The sequence below is a fragment of the Arvicanthis niloticus genome, chromosome 24 (assembly GCF_011762505.2).
Source record: "Arvicanthis niloticus isolate mArvNil1 chromosome 24, mArvNil1.pat.X, whole genome shotgun sequence".
In the NCBI taxonomy this organism is placed as follows: domain Eukaryota; kingdom Metazoa; phylum Chordata; class Mammalia; order Rodentia; family Muridae; genus Arvicanthis; species Arvicanthis niloticus.
The window spans coordinates 11,569,018-11,593,437 of record NC_133432.1 but is presented as its reverse complement, the minus strand read 5'-3'; the positions used below and the strand labels follow the sequence as shown (position 1 = coordinate 11,593,437).

The 24,420-nt window shown below is 49.4% G+C and overlaps 2 protein-coding genes across 3 annotated transcripts; one reads left to right on the top strand and one right to left on the bottom strand.

Moving 5' to 3' along the window:
• The first annotated feature begins 2,510 nt into the window (after positions 1–2,510).
• LOC143437698 (inactive 2'-5' oligoadenylate synthetase 1C-like) lies at positions 2,511–12,480 on the top strand. Of its 2 annotated transcripts, XM_076922656.1 has the most exons (6): positions 2,511–2,729; positions 3,625–3,913; positions 6,465–6,661; positions 9,781–10,016; positions 10,675–10,831; positions 11,815–12,480. In XM_076922656.1, the coding sequence occupies exons 1-6, from the start codon at positions 2,526–2,528 to the stop codon at positions 11,839–11,841; spliced, it is 1,110 nt and encodes a 369-aa protein (XP_076778771.1). In that variant the 5' UTR covers positions 2,511–2,525; the 3' UTR covers positions 11,842–12,480. The 2 variants fall into 2 exon arrangements, with proteins under 2 accessions (XP_076778771.1, XP_076778770.1); XM_076922655.1 differs by lacking the exon at positions 11,815–12,480 and having other exon boundaries at positions 10,675–11,452.
• Positions 12,481–15,874: 3,394 nt separating this feature from the next.
• On the bottom strand, positions 15,875–24,308 carry LOC143437700 (2'-5'-oligoadenylate synthase 1A). Its single transcript, XM_076922659.1, has 7 exons — positions 24,056–24,308; positions 22,362–22,650; positions 19,370–19,554; positions 18,283–18,515; positions 17,486–17,639; positions 16,354–16,380; positions 15,875–16,199 (listed from the first exon to the last, which is right to left on the bottom strand). The coding sequence occupies exons 1-7, from the start codon at positions 24,236–24,238 to the stop codon at positions 16,167–16,169; spliced, it is 1,104 nt and encodes a 367-aa protein (XP_076778774.1). The 5' UTR covers positions 24,239–24,308; the 3' UTR covers positions 15,875–16,166.
• Positions 24,309–24,420: the final 112 nt, after the last annotated feature.

The window sequence follows — 24,420 nt, the reverse complement described above, 5'->3', positions numbered from 1 at the left end:
AGTTCACAGACATCTAACTGCCTCAAGCTCCCAAGTCCTGGAGTTAGACACACACACACACACACACACACACACTTTCATATGGAGACCTAATGTTCTATACGTCAGGATTGTGAACCAGCAGCTTGTGAATACATAAATGCTATAGCTTAAAACACAAAAGACCCACATGTGATCTTCCACTTGGGCTGCTGCTCACTAAGAAAGCAGGAGACTGCCCAAGGCCACCAGCTCCCAACCCCTACTCCTGTCCCCAATGTTCACTCTCAATCTCTGTAAAGGGGGAGGGGTGGGTCTCCCTGTCCCCCATTTTTCAGTTCTCAAGCAGCCCTGAGGACCAGGAGCCCCAGTGTCCCCGACTGTGAGAAGATGCATGTCCCCTGGACCACAGGATAAATCTTGCTCTGCCTTGTACTTTATCTGTCCTGTTGGTGGACCCAGTGATGCTGCCCAGTGATTCCAGTCTGTATTAACCCCTTTGAAACAACCTCAAGATATACAGAGGGGATTTTAATAAACAAAGTCCAGGGGCCTCCTGCCAAGCTGTGGGCCCATCATGCCATCCCTCATCGACACCGCACCAAGACTCCCTAAGAAGGTCTTCTGTCTTCTTCTGCCCACCCAGCACTAGGCACAGACTCCCACCTGTACCGGATTCTACTTACCTCTGCCCTGTTCTCCCCTTCAGGTCTGGCATTCGGGAAAGCCCTCATGCCCAGAAGGGAGGCATGGACAGCAGACCAGACTGCGGATGATGGACAGAAAGACAGACGGATACACACACACACATACACACTGACTTCCCCTCCAGCCAGTACACTGGTGGCACCTCAAGGTGTAACTCAAGTAGAAATCAGGAAACAGCATTTGTTCCATGCCATGCCGTTCTGCTTCAGTCTGGCAAGTCTTGGCAGTTTCGTGCCTCAATGGGAAATTCGGACAGCGGATTCCCTGTCCTGAATTTTGCCCTGCTAGTTTATTGGCAAGGTTTGACACTGCTGGTGAAGAGACAGAACCCAGGACCCAGAAGGACCTAACTCCTACGAGTTGTCCTCTGACTTCACATGCTCACACACATGAAATAAATGGAATAGAATATTTAAAGCACAATTGGCTTCACCCTCCATCAGATCTGCTCAGGACCCTCAGCTGGCCTCTTGTCCTCCCATCCTGGTACTTGTGGGAGGGGCCTCCACATCCCAGTTCCCTCAGGCAAGGTCAGGGTCCACCTAGGAGCCTCTGCTGTCAGCCAGGCCATGAAGACTTTCTTATTTGCTAAAGGCTGGACTCTGACCTGAATGATGAGGCCGTGGCTTCTGCTTCTCCAAAAGACATCCCTTAAAGCCACCAATGACTTGTGGCCATAACTATGGGCAGAGACAATTTTCAAATAATTTCCTCAGCCTTCTGTTTCTTACTCTCTAGAGTGATTCCAACAGTGATTTAGGTTTGTGTGTATGAACCTGTGTATGCATATATGCATATGCTTGTGTGTTTGGTTTTTGTAATTTGAGAGAGAGAGAGAGAGAGAGAGAGAGAGAGAAAGAGAGAGAGAGAGTCATCACATAGCCCAGGCTGGCCTCAAACTCTTTACCTTCTGTGTTAATCTCAAAGGACTTGGAATCGCAGGTGTGGAGCGTCCTGCCATGATGAACATCCACTCCTGCTGGGCAGAGAGAGGTTGGAATGGAGACAGGCTCACCCTCATGGGGCTGTGTCCTGGGCACAAGTTGACATTTTATGCTATTGAAGTGGACAGTGACAATTGATTGATAACCCAGGTGGTTACAGCTAGGGAGAGAGGAACACCCCTGTGACCTCATCACTTGGGAGGCCAATGGGGCAGATTCCCAAGTTCACATCCATCCAGGGCATAGGAGTGGGAGCCCATATTAAAGAAAGATATGAAGCCTTTATCCTTTATGGAGAAGGAGGTGGGGGTAGAGGACAGACAGACTGTCTCAACTGATGCCTTGGGTGATGACCACATCATGGGTGTGCATCTGAGAACCCACAGAGCCGTGAGACCCTAAGTCTGAACTAGAAGCTAGCTATGACCTTGCAGATGGCTCATTACAATATCCAGCATGGACCAGTCACCTGTGACAAACCCAGAACAGCTGTGCTGAAACTGGTGCCTGAAGTTCACTCAATTGCTCTTCATGTTTTACTGAAGTGTGTGTGTGTGTGTGTGTGTGTGTGTTCTGTTGTTAACAATCTAGGAAACTATCAAAGGGTTTTTCTTTAGTACAAGTTCAAGACTAAGAAGGAAGAACAACAGAACCTGTTTGGGATGCTTCAGGCCTCCTGGTCCACAGCCTGCTGTGATGAGGGTTTGACAATCCAAAGAAATGGCTGCAGGAAAAAACCCCAGAGAGTCAGGGAGCCCAGGAGCCAGAGGTGGCAGGTGCAGAGATCGGATTTGCATAGCCCCGCCCTTCCAGGGAAGAGGAGCCAGCTATGGATATAAGGGGCAGCTGACTCCTGAGGCAAGGCTGCAGTCAGCAAACATTCCTGGCCTTAGGATGGCAGAGGATCAAAGCAGCGCTCCCATGGATCTCAGCAGCACTCCGGCTTGGGAGCTGGACAAGTTTATAAAGGATCACCTTCTTGGTGACACCACCTTCATTACTGAGATCAGAGCAGACATCGACTTCATAAGTGCTTTTCTGGAAAAGAGATGCTTCCAAGGTGCCGAAGACCCTGTGAGGGTCTCCAGGGTTGTGATGGTGAGTACCATTATCCTGAGCTGACCAGGATGGGGTGGGAGAGGACTCTCAGAAGCCAGACTGCAGTCCTTAGAGGAGAGTGAGTTACCTACCTGCTCTGTGCCCAGTGTCCTCATGTATACCCCAGCTATGGCACAGGGCAGAGAACAGAACAGAGACCCCACCTGCTGGATGACTGGACTGATGGAACCTCATTGCCCAAGTTCCCATCTGTCAAATGGGACTTTATGATGACAGTCCCTCCCTCAGTCACTGTGAAGTCTGCAGAAATGTCGTGTTGTAAAGTCCACCCATCTATGTCAGGGCTGCGAGTGTGTTAGTGATTGTGCTCAGGTTTTTATTTAAGGAGGACCTCTGCATATCACTTGTTATTTTCTCAAGTTTTTTACTTTTTGAGAAATCAGTTTCCTTGATACTAAAAGGTCTCACAGTAAATGTTAAAATTGTTACAGATGTTCTTCCTGTATGATAGACATGGTGCATTCCTTTAAAAGCTCTGTTAATAAGAGGGATTATGACAACAATTTCACACATCCATGGTAATTTACTCAGTCTCCTCTAACCCACTCTTGTACTTGAATCTGATCTCTCCCAGAGAGTCGCTTTCCATCACCCATGTACACACACACACAAATCTAGATTAAAAATGGATTTTAAAAAAGGATGTTCATCATTCTGAGTCTGGCTTATCTCCTGTATCACAAGGAGGTCCAGGACCATCTATTTTCCTACAGATCCAAATTCACTCTTCAGGGCTGAATAGAATTCCACTACACAGGGGTCAGCTTTCTCCATCCAAGGATCACTCTTGGTGATGGACTCCCACTCTGTTCAGCATTTGTACTGCCGAGCATGGCTCTCCCTGTCCTTTGTCATTCTCATCCTTGTCTTTCAGGGTGGCTCCTACAATGAATACACCGTGCTCAAGGGCAGGTCAGAGGTGGACCTAGTGGTATTGTTTAACAATCTCAAAAGCTTTGAGGATCAGTTCAGGAGACAGGAAGAGTTCATTAAAGAAATCGGGAAACACCTGTGCCAGTTGCAACACGAGAAACAATTGAGAGAGAAGTTTGAGGTCCAGAGCTCAGAGCAGCCCAACTCCAGGTCCCTGAGCTTCAAGCTGAGCTACCCTCAGTTCCAGCAGGAGGTGAAATTTGATGTGCAGCCAGCCTATGATGCCCTGTGTAAGTCAGCCAGCAGTGGAGCCTCTGCCTGCCCTTCCTCATGCCTGAATTCGCTCTTCCATTTCTATCCCTGTGTGTAGGGGAAAGGGGTTGTTCACATGTTTGCTGATGTCTGTGCACATGTTTGCATGTGTGGGTAATGGCCAGAGGCCAGCCTTGGATGTCGGTTACATAGGAGCCTATTTTGGTTGAGAAGTTGACCTGGAGTTTGCTGCCTCACCTTCGTGGCTCTTGCAGTAAGGAGCTGGGGTCAGGTGGGGTGTGTGCTCTGATGGAGCTGAACCCACCATCTCTGGCACCTGGAGCCTTCGCATGCCTATTAGGTACAGCACAGGGCTGAGGGAGGGGTTACCTAGTCTCCTAAATGTGTCTGTAGGCTATGAGTCTCCAGCTGTAAACAATTATACTCATAGTCAGGATACACTGGGCTTCCTCCAACCCCTACAATCCAGTTAAGTTTTTTTTATTTGTTTTGAGAAAGGTGGATATGCCAGCTTCATGTCAACCTATCTGGTCAGATGTGAGCCGGAGGGACTCTCCTGTCTCTACTTCCCCTGTACTGTGATGTCAGTCTGGACCCTCATACCCCTCAACCACAGCTTCTAATGGGGGTGCTCATGATATGATTTGGGGTCCTCGTACTTCTCTAAGGAGCCCTTTACTCACAGCGCCATTTGCCCAGCCCCTGGGGATATACCCTACAGAAGGTCAGCATGGTGGACAGATCTCCACATGACTGAGATTGGGAACCCTGTGTCTCTAAGAGTGGGACAAGAGATACAGCTAAAACTTAACATCTGTTGCATCTTCTATCAAAGAATGAGAAACCTCAGCCCGGTACAGAGGCCTAGGTGTCTGTGTAGGCTTGAGGAGGATGGGGGCAGGTATGCAGTATGCAGAAATTCCCAGAGGAGCTCTGCCCCCTCTGGAAAACGGGAAACTCAGCACACACAATTTCCTCATGCACACACATGTGATTTAATTCATTTTAATGATCCTGTAAACTAGTATTTCATATCACTCCTGACATACAGTGAGTCCTGAAAGCTACAAATTTTGAAACTCCACACAAGAACAAGCAGGAACACCCATGGAATGGGCTTGGGGAGCTTGTGGAATACTTGAGGTTTTATATTTGGAAAACACATCACCCCCTCTTGGCCACCATGTGAACTGCTGCTATTTACTTCAAGACAGGGCCACTAGCCCTTGGCTTAGGAGAGCCATGCAAACAGTCCAGAGTCTCAGGCAGCAGGGACTGAGAGGTCCAGCCTGGGTGTAGGACCAGGGCAGCCTGCTATGGGAAACTGCAAGAGGCTTAGAAGCCTGCTGGGTGGAGGGGGCTCAGTGGGGGTGACTTAGAAATGAGCTGTGAGGGGGCTCCCCCAGAAGCCGGTGTTGCTCATGGACTTGCCCAGCCTGAGGCAGCTTTCCAGTGGGACAGGAACTCTATAGTAGAAGCACTGCCTTGGGAATGCTTGTGTGGATGACACCCAAGAGGACCACAGCCCTCACCCAGGAGACTTAGCAAATGAGACCTACTGTGTGCTGGGTCCTAAACTAGTAAATAAACTCTTGAGAACTTTCTGGGTCACTAAGAGACTAGACTTTTTTCCAGCTCCATCAGTGAGTGATTTGGGTCTGTGCCAGCATCAAAGCCTGATGGTGTGGCCTGCTGCAACCATGGCCACACACCTGCAGCCTCCTAGATGATTCAAATGTGCACACAATCTACACATAGCCACATACACATGAATTCCATAGCCTGCTCCCTGTCCATTATAAAAGTTCACAGGGCACACAGACACCACCACTATATCCTAAAACTCTTAGGAACTGGACAATCAACAACACATGGCATTAAGTTAGGTGCTACAGAGATTCGAGAACTGCAAACACACACTGCTGGGGAGACAGCTAGTGGATAAGGGCGACTGCTGCACAAGCACAAGGACCTGAGTTTGAATCCCCAACAGCCACCTAAGCTTAGGAAGTGCAACACTTTGACAGAAGAATCTCTGCTGCCTGGTGGAAGCCAGTCAAGGTCCATGTTCACAGAGAGACCCTGCTGCAAAGGGAGGGGGTGACAAACTATAAAGGAAGACGCCTCATCTCCTCTTGTGCCCTCTGAATATGTGTTTGCCCCATCCATGGGCACACAACCCACCCATCATCTCAAAATAGCATAGAGACTGTATGCACAAGATAAGATAGACAACTGAGGTAGAATTCTACATGGTACACCAGCACATGGTTGGCCATTATCAGATGACTGTGTAGCTCTCTTGTGAGTGACCACAGTGTGCTGTTTCCTCCAGGCCTGGGAGTAAGGCATCCTACTAGGAACAGTTGGTGGCACAGACTTTCCAGGCCCAATTCCTGTGCACATTTGAGAGGTGTGGTGGGCGCGTGGCTGTTTGGGGAGTGATGCTTGCTGCGGACAAACTCTGCCTTGTTCACTGAACCCCATAGAGAGCGATTGTGACCCCAAAGAGAAGGGAGATCCTCAGAGCAGGGTTGAGTCTAAACATGACTGAAACTTCCTTTGTAGATGAAGTGAGAGAGAAAGAGGAAGTTGACTATGAAATCTACAACAAAATGTACGCCCAACTCATCCGTGAGTGCAACATCCTGAACAAGGAGGGCAAGTACTCCATTTGCTTTGTGGAGCTCCAGCAAAATTTCCTGTGGAAACGTCCACCCGAGGTGAAGAACCTCATCCGTCTGGTCAAGCACTGGTATCAACTGGTAAGGCATCTGGCCCAGACACTGTGGACCCTGTGTGTAGAGAATGTGGATGCAGGCCCGAGAAGAGGTCTAGTCTAGCTTGCTGTCTATTGACATGATAGCATTATCACATGACCCAGAGTGCCTTGGGAAGAAAAGGTCTTACTTGGCTACACATCCCAGTCACAGGGCATCACTGAGGGAAGTCAGCACAGTGACTGAAGCAGAGACCAGGGAGGAATTCTGCTCACTGCCTTCATCTCCATGGGTCACTCAGATTGCTTTCTTATACAGCACAGACACTCAGGCATGGCACCAACCACATCCATCACTGAACAAGAACCTGTCCACACAGACTACCCTAAACCAGACTGATTGAGGAACTGTCTTGATTAAGGGCACCTCCTGTTCAATGATCCTAGCTTATGTCTAGTTGGCAAAAACTCACTTTCACAAATAACCCACTTTCAAATTGATGCTCTCACACACACTCCTCTGTTGACCCAGAACCTTTGCTTTCTTGACTTTTTACTAAGACAATCTTTAAAAATACAGTTTAAAAAATATTTCAACACTTGAGAAGATTATTATCTCAGTTTTGGGTTCATATAATATTTGAAATACTAGTTAAAATCTTTCTGCCTCCAAAAATGAAGAACCAGGTCACTGTCACAATCAGAGCAAAAACCTCAGTATCTGATATCTGGGACTCACAGTTCTCTGAGCTTCTCCGGCTCTGCCATCCACAACACACACAGCTGGTCTCAGGCTCACATCAGCTCTGTTCCCACATTGCTCTGTTCCTGGCAATCGTCCCCTGCTCAGGGCAAGTCCAGTGTCTGGGGGTCTCCACTGCCATTGAGGCTACACTTCCCCAATGGCTTCTCCTGGCCTCTCCCAGTGCCAGGCCTCCACTGCTTTGCAAGGCCCCTTCAGTCCTGCAGGTTTCATGGGACTTGTGACTTGGGAGACCTCTCTGCAGTTCCAGAAGTGGCTGATAACTGGAAATGAAGTCTTGGGACCCCTGGACCAGGGCTTCTGTTTGCTGACCCTGGGGAAATCCTTCCAAGAATCCTTGGCCCCATCCTGCCATTCTCTGCTTACTTTGAGCAGATTTTCAGCCCCAGCTGATGAGAAACCACTGATTGATTCCTCATGCAAACATAGTACACAAGCAGCCCAGATGGGGTCCTTGCTTTCCTGTGACACTTCACTCCAGCCTCTGTCACCTGCCTGCCTCTCAGCCCTCCTGTCTTCCAGGTTCCCACAAACAGCCTGTCAGGCTCTCAGCTCTCAACAGCTTTCCAACCCAAAGTTCCATCATCCTTCCTCAATCCTCCCCAGGAGAACATGGCGGGTCAGTCACAGCAGGGCCCCCTCCCTAGGACCAGTTCTGTCCTCGTTTGCTCTGACGGCTGTGGTAAAGATGATGCTGGAAAGTAAACTGGGGAGGGAAGGGATTGTCTGCCTCACATCCCTGCATCCCACTCCATCACTGAGGGAAGCAGAGGCCATGGAGGAACTCTGCTGGCTGCCTGATACCCTTGGGCAATCAGTCTGATTTTTAAAAACCTCTCAGGACCTCCTGCCCAGGACAGGCAGTGCCCACAATGGGCTGGGCCCTCCCACACTGATCAAGAACATGCCCCACAAACCTGACTCCAGGCCAGGCTGATGGAGGCATTTCCTCACTTGTGGGTCCACCTTCTCAGATCCCACACTCAGTGTTAGGTTGATAAAGAGAAATAAAAATGACACAAGGTGAGAAAATAAAAAACGGAGGGGAAAAAGTGGTTAGGAGGGTTCCAGAGATATAAGGGTTTGGGGGAACAGCAAGGGACATGATGCTGTAGGAGGGACAGGGAATGGGGAGGGAGGACTTTCCTTGCTTGTTCTGAGTGATTTCCTCCACTCCACTTTCTAATCTATGAAGTCTCTCTCCAGCTGTGTCTAATTCAATGTACCTCAGTTGCTGTTTCATTTGTGTCTCTGCCTGCCTATTTCCTTCATTGGCAAACCCTTCATGTCACTTTCTATCGCTTTTATTTCCTGACATTTCTATCTATTACCTCTTTACATGGATGAATTTTCAGTATTTTTCTGGTCTATGTTTTAAACGTATGTGTTGTGCATACATATTCGTGAGAGCACATGTCTCTGTGTGTGCATAAGGATGTGGAGGTCAGATCGTGAGGGCAGGTCCTCAGTCACACCCCACCTTGTGTAATCAGTCAGGGTCTCACATATGACACTCAGTGTGCTGGGTCAGCAGGTCTGGACAGTCCTGCAGCCCCTGGAAGCCCCATCTCCACCCTCTTAAACTAGAGATAAGAGTCAGCTTCTTCAAGAGCCTGACACTTATGTAGATGCTGGGGTCTGACCTCTAGTTCTCACCCCTGCATGGGGAGGGAGGCACTTCACCCCTGAACCATCTCTCTGGACCCCTCCATGTTACTTCAGAGACCATGAGAAAACTTCCATGTTGAGACCTTTATTCTCTGCCTCAACGCTTTGGGGCTAAGTGCTCTGGTCAAGAGAGAGAGTGGGGCTCTTGGGGCAGGAGACGCGAAGAATGGAGACAAAACAGGGTGTGATCAAGTCTCTTTTTGAAGGGAATTCTGAGGTATTTATATAGGCAAGCAGGAGAACACAGGTGAAAACACTTTACCACATGCACCATACAGCTGAGGTCACTAAACAGCAAAACAAGCTATGTGGGATAAACAATATATTTATCAGAGTGTGCTTCAGCTGTTACAGGCTTTTGACAACCAAGTCTTTCATCAGGGTATATGGTTCCAGATGGCTGCAAAGTTGATCTAGCCGCTTTCTACTAAAGTCGGCTCCCAACACTTCCATAGTGAGTGAGCACTCCTTATGTCCCACCCCCACCCTCACTCCTAGCTGTCACTCGTGGTGTCTTGATCCAATTCCTCCTGTACCTGCTGGTGAATGTCGTCTTTCTGGAGCACACGGGGTCAATCTGAACTAATCAGCTCATATGTATAGCACAGGATGGGCCAGAGACTGAATCTAATTAACTGAGACATCATCGGGTATCTGCTGAATCGAGCCTGTCTGAAGTGGCCCCCACACAACAGCTGAGAGTCCCGTTTTTCTCTTTGCCTTTTTCTTCTCAGTGTAAGGAGAAGCTTGGGAAGCCACTGCCACCACAGTACGCCCTGGAGCTGCTCACAGTCTATGCCTGGGAAACTGAGACTCCAGACAACTGTGAAGGACAGACAGCCCAGGGTTTCCGGACTGTATTAGAACTGGTCGTTAAGTACTTAAGGCTTCGAATCTACTGGACATTTTATTATGACATTATAAATGAAGGGGTCAATGCCTACCTGTACACACAGGTCAAAAAAGACAGGTAGCTTGTCCCAGCATGGCTCAGCTTCCCGTGGGTGTCAGGCTGCAGTCCTGTGAGAAGGGGGAGGTGGGAGCTCTGTGTCAATGCAGCATCTCCTGCACTGGGCACTGTCACCTGACTGACATGAGGCCCTGAAGCCCTGGGAGGTGGGGGTGGGGAGGGCTCTCTTGTCTGTGATGAGGAGACCAAGGCTCTGACACTGTCCAGAGCAAGCAGCAAAGGATGGGAGGACATGGAGTGGGAATTGAGATTATCCAACAGTTACAGCATCATAAGAGCTGTGAGGCACCAAAGACCAGTGGTGGACAAATTACCTGTAATTAATAGAGTACTATGTCACCCTAGGGAGTGACATGTCCTGGTCCTGTGTTTGTTCAGTTTTCCCATGAGACTGGCTGGTCCAACTCTTTCCATCTCACAGATCAGAGAACCTGAGGGATCTGCCCAGGACACACAGTTACTAAAGGGTAGAGGATTCGAACCCAGGGCTTCCAGGTCATACCCAAGGATCCCTCCAGTCTTGCTGTTTACTGTGGGGCAGGGACAAAAAACAAACTTTGAATAGGGATGCTGTGCTGGGCTCCTCCTCTGTCCCTGTCAAGTGGTACCTGAGGCGCTGACCAGCTGCTCAATTTCTTCCCTGAATGTTGCTCTGCAGAAGGCCTATGATCTTGGACCCAGCTGACCCAACATGGAACGTGGCTGGTTCAAACTTAGAGGGCTGGCGCTTGCTGGCAGAAGAGGCAAAAGCCTGGCTGAAATACTCATGCTTTAGGCTCATTGATGATACCCTCGTGGGCTCCTGGGATGTGCCGGTGAGACCATGTCATCATCCTGTCCCCTTGCACACAGCCTCTGTCAGTCCATCTATTTGGAGAATAATCTCATTGAAATGTGGTCTTTTGCTAAAGGTTTCCACACTGGTGTAGAGGCCAACCGTGTGCTGTGTTTTACAGCTATTTTAGTGCCATTCAGAGATATTATGGGCTGTCAATATGGCTCAGTGGGTAAACAAACAGCTGACACTGAAGACCTGGCTTTGATCCCTAGAACCCATATGGTAAAAGGAGAAAAACAAATCCCCAAGTTGTCCTATGACCTTTATGCCTGTGCTGTTACACACGTGGATATGCAGATACCTGCACAGGTGCACCCAGATGAAGAAACATAACTCTTAGAGCTGAATCCACTGGCTCGGGGACACTCCGTTAGAGAGTGGCAGGGTTGGGATCCTGTGGAGTGTGAAGACACTGTCAGGTCCATGAGGTCGCCTGTCTTTCCTGTTTCATTGTCATGTGGCCAATGGGACTTAGTGGGGCTGTGTCACAGCCACAGAGGCACAGAGGGACCTGCACTTGGATCTGTCCCCTCCTGGGGCAGGGTCTGCCTGATGCTAGGGAACAGATGATGTCACGTGTGACCTCAGAGTGGGGATGAACATGACTGCAGGGATATGGGAGAGAAACCTCAGGAGGTCAGGAAGGAAGTGAGAGGGACCTGAAGGGAGGCAGCCATGGGAACAGTGGCCTGTAGGGCTGTCCTGCAGCAGAGAGGTGGCGAGGCCATGTCTCCCATTTGGCAGATCTATTAATGTAGGTCCTTCCTGTGGGGCCATATGCACCCTCAAGGGGCATAGTCACACAGGTGTCCTGACGGCCATCTTTTCAACCTCCATGTGTGCTGGCCCTCTTTCTGAGACTTCCATGTTTACAGTCATGAAACAGCCTCAGGGCTGGTTTACACCCCCCTCCTGGAAGCAATGCAGGCTCTTGACATGATTGTATGTTTTTCATTGCAGCCAGAGAAAGCATGTGTCTTCCTGTGAACACCCAGCACTTGGTCAGGAGGCTCCGGAGTCAGGGGCATGTGCTGCTCTGCTGCAAGACCTTGACCTAGAGGACAGGATGGTGCTCTAGGCTCCAGTGAGGGGCATCCAACCTGGGATCAGACTGCAGGCTTCTGATCCCTGCCTGCCCATGGACAGCATCCTCACAGCCTGCGTCCTCTGCCTTACCCTCCAACAGTGCTCTCTGGGAGTCAGACTCTGAAGGAAAGAGAACTCAAGCTTTCTGTCCATCTGTCCAGCTGTTGAGAGGTGCTGTCCAAAAAAAAATAAAAAGTCTGAGCATCATCAATAAACAACAGCGAGCCTTGAGGGTGTGTGTGTACTCTGAGGGATGCATCCTCATCCCACACCGAAAGTGTTCAGCAGCACATGTGGCCCTGGAGCCCTGGGAATCTGGCCAGTGTGCATTGAGGTGTACCGTTTCTGCAGCATGCAGGCTGGGGTCACCACAGTGCAGAAGAATAAAATGGTGTGCACTTTAAAATTTATGACTTTAAAACTTAGATGTGTGTGAGTGTGTGTGTGTGTGTGTGTGATTTGAAGCACTGAATTAAAGTAAAATGCATTTAAATTAAACTGAGTCAATTTTTTTCTCCCTTCCTGCTTTTCTTTCTCTCTCTCTCTGGCTGCCTTGCTTTCTTTCCTTCCTTTCCTTTCTTTCCTTCCCTTTTCTTTCCCTTTTACTTTCTTCCAATTGGATCGTATATGTCCCTCCCTAGTCTGGAATTCGCAGAACACCACCTGCCTCAAGTTTCTACAATCTGGAGTTACACACACACACACACACACACACACACACACACACAGACACCATCCTTCACATCCAGGCTAAATGGTTCCATAGTTCAGTGTGGCAAACCAACAGTCTTATAAATGCACAAATACATTAACCATAAAATATCCACTTATGCCGTCTGTACTTGGGCCCCTTCTCACTAAGAATGCACTAAACTGCTAAGGGCCAATGTCTCCCAACTCCTGTTCCTGTCCCCACACCCTACTCCTGTCTCCAATATCTTCTCTCAATCCATGCAAAGGAGGGGTGAGTCTCCCTGTCCACCATTCCTTCAGTTATCACTCCAGCAGCTATGAGGACCAGGAGCCACAGTGTTCCTGTGTGTGAGAGGATGCATGCCCTATGGACCATAGGACAAACCACACTCTGCCTTATACTTAGCATCTTAGATGCTGGTCTATGATTCCAGTCTTGCTCTCCTGAAACACCCCAAGAGTCATAGGGTTTTAATAAACAATGCCCCATGCCCCCTGACAAGCTGTGGACCCATCACGTCTTCCCTCATCTACCCCAAACTAATGTAGTCCCCTGTGTAATCTGCAATGCTGCAGCCCATTTCTCCACGGGGGAATGGAAAGACGAGAACCTTTAAGATCAAAAATGGCAGCTATGGGTATGGCTTAGCAGGGAAGGACTTGCCTAGTGTCTGACAGAGGGAAAGGGTGCGAGTTTGTGCCTGGGTGTGTGGCTCAGTGGCAGAGTGCTTACCCAGCATGTGTGAGGCCTGAGCTAAAGGAATCGCCCTGAGTTGCCTGTGGCTTTGATGTCAGAACCAAGTAAACCACCAAGCTCTTCATCACAGCTAAGCAGTTCTCTTCTCTCAGGATCCACGTGCTTGCATTTGGACAGCATGTGTATGCAGTGTGAGGCGAGGGGGGCTTTCAGTCCTCTCAGAGGATCACCAGCTTCCCCGAGTCCCACACAAGAGCCCTTCTTTCCCCCACTGCGTGTGCTCGGTAACCTGCTCAAAAGCTGGTAAACCATCCTGAGATTTGATCTTCCCAAATGCCATGTAGCCAGTGTGAACCCAGACAGATCGCCACAGATGAGGAGGTGGGCCACAGCTTGTCACAGAGCAGTGGGAAGCAATCTGCAGACATTTGTGGAAGTGTGCTCACAGACACACCCAGAGGTGTGTTTCCATTTGGGGTCTGAGGCTAGTGAAGTTGGCCATGAAGATGAACCATCGTGGACCATTTGAAGGAACCCTAGAGTTGAATGGGGCTGAGGGCAGTGGATGTCACAACAGGTCCCTCCCCAAGTGACTGACTTAAATCCAGTTTCAGAGTTGGAACCACTGAGTGTAAATGAAGAGGCTTCCTGGAGAACAGAACCCTGTGGTGTCATGGTGGACAGAGTAATGCTTCCTCTCAATGGGCATATACTACTTACTGAGTGGTTGGGCACTGAAGAGAAGGGAGCACTGGCCCGTGGCATGGCAGAAGGTCAAAGTTGAAGGCAGGGCTTGGAAACCCAAAGTGTCTGTTGTCAAGCCCTGCCACTGCCCTGCCCAGGATGCATGGTAAGTCAGCACCATGCCGCATCCCTTATGAACAGCCTGGATAAGCGCCTTCCTTAGGGCAAAGGGTTCTTGTGTAGATCCGGTCTGGAGCAAGCTTGGTGCTGTACAAAATGGCTGTCAGATGCTCTGATATGGAAGTGTCAGCTGTGGACATCTTTCTCCCTCTGAGAGACCCTGCATCACTGTTGTCATGGAAATGATCCAGCCACCATGAGGCTCCTCCCTTAGGCTGCCCCTTGCTTATCCCTGTATCCTGCTGTTAACCTACATGCTGCTTATCATTGGGGAGGCTCTCAAAGGTCCACACAAGGGAAATGGAGAAATAGGATGTGGCCATTACGCATCACGTGTGGACTTGCTTTCACATGGGGTACATGAAAGCTGACATATTGATTCCCCTCTGCTTGACAAGAGACATTGGGAAGCCCTAGCCATTGTTTATTAAAAACCCTCTCTGTGTATCTCAGGGTATTTCAGAAAGGGCAAGACTGAGAGAAGAGAACTGAGAGAATAAACCAGCACCACTGGGTCCCCCAAGGGCTCCGATAAAGCACAAGGCAGAGGGTGACATGTTCTGTGGTGGAGGGCATCTTCTTATACCCAGGACACTGGGTTCCTCTTTGTGAGGTCCACTTGAGTGAAAGCTGAATGAACAGGGGCTGGAAGGACACACATACACACACACACACACACACACACACACACACACACACTGAGAGAGAGAGAGAGAGAGAGAGAGAGAGAGAGAGAGAGAGAGAGAGAGAGAGCGAGCGAGATATTCAGAGAGTATGTGTTAGTGACAGGAGAAGGCTTTGGGAGCTGGTGGTCCTGTGCATTGACTTGAACGCTTAGTGATCAGGTGTCCATGAGGTGAGTGCACCTGTGAGTCCTTCCAGTCTGAGAAATGAACTACAAGTTCACAAATGTGCTTGGTGGAACCATTAGTCTCTTTCTGTCTCTCTCTCTCTGTCTCTATCTGTCTCTCTCTGTGAGTCTCTGTCTCTCTGTCTCTCTCTCTCTCTCTCTCTCTCTCTCTCTCTCTCTCTGTGTGTGTGTGTGTGTGTGTGTGTGTGTGTGTGTGTGTGTGTGTGTGATTCCAGAACTTGAGAGACTGAGGCAGGAGGATTCTTGTGAGTTCTAGGCCAGTGTGTGTCACATCATAAATTCATGTCTCAGAAACAGAGAAAGGAAGCCACAATCACTGTGATTTAACTCAGTGCATCCAAGCTGGTCATTGCCACCAATGTCCATGTTTCACAGTCACATGTGTCAAAAATCCCAGATACTTTTTACTTTCCTCGCACCCGTGGGACCCCAGCCTGCATGTTGTAGCCACCCAAGTTTAACCTGAGTGCACAGGCCACAGGCTCACTGTTCCATGTCCATGTGTGACCAGGGAACAGCTTCTGTGTCAGATAGGGCAGAGCTAGAATCTTGTCTTGGGGACACGGACAGAAGAAACCAAGGGTTCCTCTCTTGGGTTTATGTGTAAGAGGAGACCTGGAAGGATCCCAACCCAACTCACCTCAAAACTATAGCAGTTTGGTTTCGCTCTAACCACTGCTGAATGTCTGGATCATGTAGAGTATGCAGTAAGTGCTCAATAAATGTGTCTAGTTGAACCATGAACACACCCACACACCCACACCTGTACTGTACCTCTAGGGCCCATTCCTCAGAGTCCACACACCCCCTTATGGCACATACTGTAGTTTATTGTTGATCAGACATTGTTGGACAGAACCTCCCAACAGGTGGACAGATGGACATCAAGCTGGAGTTCTCTTTCCTCCCTTTCTGAATCTGTTGAGGAAGGCTGTCTGTGATTTGGACAGGATTCAAACATGGCAGACAGGCATCAGAAACATGGAGTCTGATCCCAGGTGGGGCCCTCCCTCACTGGGACAAGGGCCTGCAGCAGAGCTGCACATGCCCCTGACTCCAGAACCTGGGCAGGTGCTGCTGGGCTCACAGGACCACACTTGCTCACAGCAGGATGCATGTCCAGTTCTCATCCACCTGAGGATGGAGGGAAGGCAGGGCAAGGTCAGAACATCAAGCTTACCCTGCAGTCATCCCTGCACTATGGCAGGAGATTATTGAGATCAGGCCAGCCTGGGCTACACAGCAGAAACCCACATCAAACCCACCACAACAAAAAACAAAAGCTAACCTGCTCGAAAGGTACAGGAACCTCCGTCTGTAATGAAAAGACACAATCATGTCAGGAGCCTGCATTCCTACATGGAAGGGGATGTAAACCAGCCCTGGGGTGGGTACCGTGACTGGACACCTGGAGCTCCTCAGAAAGGGGACCAGCACATTTCCAGGTTGGAAAGATATCCATTAGGACACCTTTATGGCTATGTCCTGTACGGGTACATATGGTCCCTCCTACAGTCCCCTTTTTCAGTAACAGATCTGCCAAATCGGAGACGTGGCCTTGCCACCTCTCTGCTGCAGGACAGCCCTACAGGCCACTGTTCCCACAGCTGCCTCCCTTCAGGTCCCCTCTCACTTCCTTCCTGACCTCCTGAGTTTTCTCTCCCACAACCCTGCAGCCATGTTCATCCCCACCCTGAGGTCACACGTGACATCATCAGTTTCCTAGCATCAGGCAGACCCTGCCCCAGGAGGAGACAGGTCCAAGTGCAGGTGCCTCTGTGCCTCTGTGGCTATGACACAGCCCCACTGGGTCCCATTGGTCACATGACAATGAGACGGGGAAGACAGGCTCCTTCACGGACCTGACAGTGTCTTCAGAGTCCACGGGATCCAAGCCCCGCCAATCACTAGATGATCATCCTTGAGTCAGTGTCCTTAGTTCTGTATGTACTTTACACTCTCTCCATGTGTGCCAGTGTGTGTATGTCAGTGTTTTGCCTAAGTGTGTGTTTGTGTGTACGTGTGAGTGTTTGAGTTTGTGTAAATGTGAGTGCATGTGCATTAGTGTGTTTTGTGTGAGTTTCTGTGATTGTGTGTGCGTACATGTCCACATGTGTAGCAGCACAGAGATGAAGGCCACAGGACAACTTGGTGGATTTGTTTTTTCTCCTTCTACCATATGGGATCTAGGGATCAAACCAGGTCTTCAGTGTGGGCAGGGCCTTTACCCACTGAGCCATGTTGCCAGCCCCTAGTAATACTGAATGGTGCTAAAATGGCTGTAAAACAAAACAAGCAGCTGGCCTCCATGGGGTTTTGGGGACCTTTTGTAAAAGACTATGACTCAGTGAGAATATTCTCCAAATAGATGGAGTGACCAAAGCTGTGTGCAAGGGAACAGGATGATGACAGGGTCTCACCGGAACAACCCAGGAGCACACAAGGGAACCATCCCTGTTCTTAAAGCATGGGTACCAAAGCCAGGTGGCAGCCTCTCCTGCTAGTCGTCGCCAGCCCTCTGAGTTCGAACCTGCAATGTTTCCTGTTGGGTCAGCCGGGTCCAGGATCACAGGCCTGCAGAGCAACATTCAGGGAGGGAATTGAGCAGCTGGCCAGCGCCTTAGGTACCACTGCACAGGGGTGGGGGAGGAGCCCAGCACAGCATCTCTATCCAAAGTTTGTCCTTTGTCCCTGCCCCACAGCAAACAGCGAGTGGAGGGATCCTTGGGTATGACCTGGAAGGCCTGGGTTCGAATCCTCTACCCTTTAGTAGCTGTGTGTCCTGGGGCAGCTCCCTCAGGCTCTCTGATTTGTGAGCTGGGGAGAATTGGACCAGCCAGTCTCATGGGAAAACTGAACACAACATAGGATGAAGACATGTCACTCCCTAGGGTGACATAGTACTCTATTATATACAGCTTCCCAACCCCTATGACTTAGATTAATGCTGGAATATTTCAGTTCTCACTCCACACACTTCCCTTCCTTTGCTGCTTGATCTGGACAATGTCAGAGCCTTGGTCTCCTCATGCAAACAGGAGAGCCCACCTGTGCCTCCCTCCCGGGGCTATGGGGCCTCATGTCAATTGTCAATCAAGTGACTGCAGGAAAGTGCTCAGTACAGGAGACACTTCACTGACACAGAGCTCCCACCTCCCCCTTTCCACACAAGTGCAGCTGGCACTGATGTGGAGCAGAGCCATGCAGGGCAGACTACCTGGCTTTTCTGAGCTGTGTGTGCAGGTATTTGGAGACATCCTGGTGTTGAAAGTCATAATACTTTGTCCAGTAGATTCGAAGCTGTGTGTACTTGGTGACCAGTTCTAAGACAGTCCGGAAGCCTTGGGCTGTGTTGAACTCGGAGACATTACTCCCACGCTCCCAGACATAGACTGTGAGCAGCTCCAAGGCGTACTGTGGGGGGAGTGGCTTCCCCAGCTTCTCCTTACACTGAGAAGAGAAAGGCAATGAGAAAAAGGGGGAGAAATCTAAGGATTGAAGTGACACATGTGTCTCAGGTTCCCTTGTTGCTGTTTGTCTTCTGTTGTAGGTCCCCAAAGCTGGTTGCCCCAGTGAGGAGAGAGTCTACACTTAGACACTAGCTGTGTGACCCTCCACCTGCCCACCTGTTACTTGTGATTGGTCAATAAAGATGCCACCAGTCAATAGCAGGGTAGAAGAGACATAGATGGGGTTTAGGTTTCATGGGCTTGGAGGAGAGGGAAGAACATTGAGGAGGGAAAGGAGGCCTCCATGGGTTAAGAGTCAAGAGAGTTTGGCCCTGAGGGCTGACCAGTTGGAGCTAAGGACAGTCCAGATGAAAGAGATAGTAAGTGATAGGTTGGCTTATGGATACGAAAGTAGATTCTAACAGCATGGAGGGTAGGCAGCTGCCCAGCTACTGTGCCGAGTAAAGCTCATTAAAAGTATACAGGCTGTCAGTGTGTCTTTCATCCAGGAGCTCAATAACCAAAGGCAGGCTTGAAACCCCTGGCCAGGATTTAAATAATTTCCACAACACACATGAATGACAAATTAGATGCAGCTGAAGAGTGAGTTAGTTGACCGAACACAAGGCTAAAAAAAAAAAAAAAAAGCATGGAAAGTCCTCCCTCCTCCCTGAGTCTTCCCTTCTCCCTGAGTCCTCCTTCCTCCCCAAGTCCTCCTCCCTCCTCCCAGTTCTCTCTCCTGTCCCTTCTCCATCCTTCAGTGTCTCTGTCCCTTGATGTCTTTCTTCAGTTCTCAACTTTCTTTCATTCCCTTCCTACTTCCTGGGCCCGCAGAGCCTGCGACAGATGCCTTACCAGTTGGTACCAGTGCTTGACCAGGCGGATGAGACTCTTCACCTTGGTTGGGCGCTGCTTCAGGAAGTTCCGCTGGAGCTCTGTGAAGCAGGTAGAGAATTCACCTTCCTTCTTCAGGTCGAGGCACTTCCTGATGAGATTGGCGTAGATTTTGGGATCAGGCTTGCTGTAGATGCTAACATGACCTGTAAAGGAGGTTTCATTCATTTTAACATCTCAGCCCTTCTATGAGGTTCTTCAGTCTCTCTGAGGTGACAAGGTCAATGGCCATGGGGTTCATCGAACAGGCAGAGATTTTCCACAGCAGGGATCAGTCCACATGTGCCCATCTGCCCCACCACTCCTCAGGACTGCACACACGCTGTGCACTACAGAGTCTGTGTCACCAATGGGTCCTAGTCCAGTGCCTTCCTCACAGGCCTGGAGACAGTGGTGGCAGGGACCAGTACACTGTGGTGACACACAAGGCAGCTACATGGTCATCAGATAATGGCCAACCACGTCTGGTTCCAGTATCTTCTGCATGGTTCTTGCCAACTGTGTGTACTCCTGCTTGTATCAAAGTTTACTGTGGAGCGGTCTGCTGAATTCGTGCATCATGTCTCATTCTGGCAGAGTCTCTACCCCATCTTGTGTATGGATTGCATACACTAAGGTGTCTCCCCAGACGCTAGGTTTTCACTGCATGATTTTCGGTAGTACATGACTTAATATCACATGGTTTTGTTTGCCCACTTCCTGACAGGAACAAGACATGACAGTGTGTGTGTGTGTGTGTGTGTGTGTGTGTGTGTCCTACCAGTACACTTGTACACTTGATGGGCAGCAGGCTACAGAATAGATGTGTGTATAGGTGTGTGTGCACACGTGACTAGACTAGTCAGGCAGCAGGCTGTGCCTTAAGTGTGTGCACGTGTGTGCCATGCAGCAGGCTACACCATCAGGCTGTGAGGTTGGCACAGGGCAAAGTCACTCACGGTTGGAGCTGGGACAAGCCAGTCACTCAGTGACCAGGGAGGTCTCTCCCTCGTGGGCTTATTTTCAGTTTCAGGGTCTAGATTACAATACGGCTCATGGCCTGTGGCACCTTGTGTAGGGCTAGGGCTGTGGTCCTCTCTTTGGCTGTCGCCCACACCACCATTCCCAAGGCAGTCCTTCTGTGGTGGAGCCGCCTCCCCACTGGAAAGCTGCTGGGGCTGAGGAAGTCCATGACCCAGACAGGTTTCTGGGGGAGCCCCCTCCCGGCTCATTTCTGGGTCAACCCCACTGAGCCCCCTCCTCTGAGCAGGGTTCTTTCAGCTTCCCACAGCAGGCATCCCTGGTCCTACTACCAGATTGGCCCTCTCAGTCCCTGCTGCCTGAGACTCTGGACTGTTTCCATGGCTCTCCTAAGCCAAGGGCTAGTGCCCCTGTCTCTAAGGTGATAGCAGCAATTCACATAGTGGCCAACAGGGGGTGCTGTGTCCCCCGAATGTAAAGGCTCAAGTATTCTGCAAGTTCCCCAAGGTCCCACTGTACTCTCAGAGGTGTTCCCTGAGTTTGGGCAGTTTGTAATTTTGGAGACACACTGCGTGTCAGGACTGGTACAAAATTGTTGCAGGATATTTGATCAAGCTGGGAACCCTGAGATTGAGTTGTTTACTGGAAAAACCTGGTTTCAGTTGTGGTGTGACTCAGCCTTTGCACACACCTTTAATCCAGGAACTTTCTGCTTGAAGATTGTAAACTGATTAAATAAAGTCAATCATAGGTCAAGAGGCAGTTGACCGGAAGTGAACATGGGATTATTAAGAAAAAAAAAAACAAAAACCATAGAGCATAAGAGAGAGTCAAGAGGAGGGATAGACAGACCCAAAGAAAGAAGAAGAGAGGTTGAAAGAGGGTTTTTGAGATGGCATGAGAGATGGAATGCATTCTGGAACACTCTGGCTGAGGAGGAAGGTCAACTGGGTGCTTTCTCTTCCTCCCTGAGCTAGGAGGCTTTTACCACAGCATCTGGCTTGTAAGTCTTTATTGGTAAAATTGAATAATTGAGATTTTCGTCAAAAGACAAGATCTTTTAATGTGTAATGATATAACATGTGTGTGCATGTGGGTGGTTGGGACAGTGGTGGCTGCATCTGCAGATTTACCAAGGGGACAGAGCTCCACTGAGAGGATCTGCATCTGGCACAAACCCTCCTCAGACCCCCAGGTTTCTGCCCAGCTCTGAAGTTCCCATTCTTCCCATTCTTTGGGAGAAGACTCATGAGTTTGTTATTTTCAGTGACGTCTACACTGTCTCATGTTTAGGAAGACACAATGCACAGCCAGCCATGAATAGGACTGGTATGTTAAGGGAGCATCTAGTGTGACTCCCTCCCCTAACTGAGCCAGCTCACCACTTGATGTCCTTCTGGGATGGATTCTCTCTCCCCACAATCAAATTTCTAAAATCTCTCCTCCCCAGCTCAGCTTTAAAGAGATATTCTCTTGAGGTGAATTTCTCAACTATTAGAGTTTTCAGTTCAGGGATGGAAGGTGTGGTCTGGGGAGACGGCTCAGTCAGTAATGTGCTTGCCTCACAAGCTTGAGGACCCATGTACAGATCCCAGAAATCAGGGAAAAGGCCTCAAGGTCTCAAAAATATGGATGACTCTTGAGATGTGTTAGCCATGGCTCAGGATCACACACACACACAAGAGAACACCTACAAAACACACATATGCACACACATACACATGCATACACACATCCACACACTAGAGAACACCTACAAAATGCACACATGCACTTACACACATACATAGACATACAAACATACACATGCACACACATACACACATAGACACATACACACACACATGCATACACACATACACACTCCCACACACAAGAGGACACTTATGAAACATACACATGCACACGCACGCATACACACACAGGTGGAACTAGAAGGGAGGATGAAGGCATGCAGAAGGATGAGCTGAGGCTCTCTGGCAGGCTGACTTACCCAGGACATCAAAGGCTGGAAGCACATCAAACTCCACCTCTTGATGAAGGTGAGGGGCACTCAGCTTGAAGCTCAGAGACCGGGCATTGGGCCACCATGAATTCTGGACCTCAAACTCGACTCTAAAATGTCTCTCACGCTGGACCTCATACAACCGTTTCTTAATCTCTGTGATGAACTCTCCCCGTCGGGTTAACTGATCCTCAAAGCTGGTGAGATTGTTAAGGAACACCACCAGGTCAGCGTCTGACTTTCCCTTGAGTGTGGTGCCTTTGCCAGAGGAGCCACCCTGAAAGACAAGGATAAGAATGACAAGGGACAGGGAAGGCCATGCTGGGCAGTCCAGATGCTGGACAGCCTAAGAATCCAGCACTGAAGGGGATGGATGGATGGATGGATGGATGGATGGATAGAGCAAGCTGCCACATATGCAGTGGAATAGTAGTCAGCCCTGAAGAGTGACATCAGGATCCATGCAGGAAAATAGAGGGTTCTGGATCTCTTCATGGTACAGAAGGTAAACCAGACTGTGAAGGACAGACATCCATGTTTATCTGTGGAGTCTATATCTGTGTGTGTGTGTGTGTGTGTGTGTGTGTGTGAGACAGACAGAGAGAGAGAGAGAGAGAGAGAGAGAGAGAGAGAGAGAGAGAATGGGGAAGTATTATGGGAGTGGGGGAGGGGAGGGATCTAAAGGAAATGAGTCAGGAATAGTACTGGGGATCTAAAGGAAATGAGTCAGGAATAGTACTGGGTGACACTATAAAACAGTGTAATATGGAATAGCACATAGAATCATAGAGCAACTGAAAAGTAATTAAAAAGTGATCAACATCTAGAAAACAATTATTTTAAAAAGAAGAATTTCCACTGAGAAGAGCCTCCCTAAATCAAATGCTGAGAATCATCACTAACACACGTGAGCACCAGCCACTGTTGAGAGGGGGCATTACACATTGTCACATCTGCAGATGGAGAGGGGGGTCAGTCGTCAAACGTGCCAGCTGTTCCTACGGATGACCCAAGTAGGCCAGCTCACAGCCACCTATGTAACCTCAGCTCTAAGGGATCGGACACCCACTCTTTGATCGTAAGAGAACCTGCAGTAATGCATACAGAGCCCCCACTCACAACTAAAAATATAAAAATACAATCAAGAATATAAAATATGAAGGCTGATTTTTGCAGCCTTCATAGAACCTGAGAGTTAGGTGCCATCATCATGAAATTCGATTTGACAGACCCAGAACTGAGCCCAGAGAGGGTCCATCAATCCAGTCACACAGCAGGAGGGTCCTGTTCTGTCCTCTGTGTCACATTTGACTTAGTCTATGTGTCCTTGCAATCCCGGCTCATGGACTGAGAACACTGAGCATATAGAGAAGGTAGTTATGTTCCCCAACATCATACAGAGCTACAAAGGTTTAATCCTCTGACTTGCCACTCTCCAGCAATGCTTTGCCAATCTGGGCCTCAGTTTCCCTGACTCTGAAATGGGCGTGGCCTGGGAGTGGGGAACATAAACTGTAGCTGAGGCTCCTTCTCCAAATCAGATGTGGGTCCCGGGATGGGAGTGGGCAGAACCCACCGCCCAGCTGTGATCAGAGTTGAGGAGGAGGGATCAGGGATACAGCCTGGCTTTTGAGAGTCCTCTCCCACCCCATTTCGGTCAGCTCAGGCTGAAGAGGGCTCACCTTCACCACCTTGGAGACCCTCACTGGGTGGGCAGCACCTTGGAAGCATCTCTCCTTCAGGAAATCACACAGGATATTGATGGCTAATTTGACATCAGCACCAAAGGTGGTATCCGGAAGGAGGTGATCCTCTATGAACTTGTCCAGCTTCCAGGCTGGGATGCTCTTGAGTTCTTTTTCCATGATAGGTCCAGGTCCGGAGCTTTTACCTTTGCAACCTGCAAGTCCTGGAGTTTTCAGCCTGACTTTACTATTAACAAGATTTTCAGTTTCTATTTCCCTGGAAGGGTGGGGCTATGCATATCAGTCAGATCCAGGCAGTCAATGACTTCAGAGCTTCCTACCAGGTACCTCCAAGCCAGAGC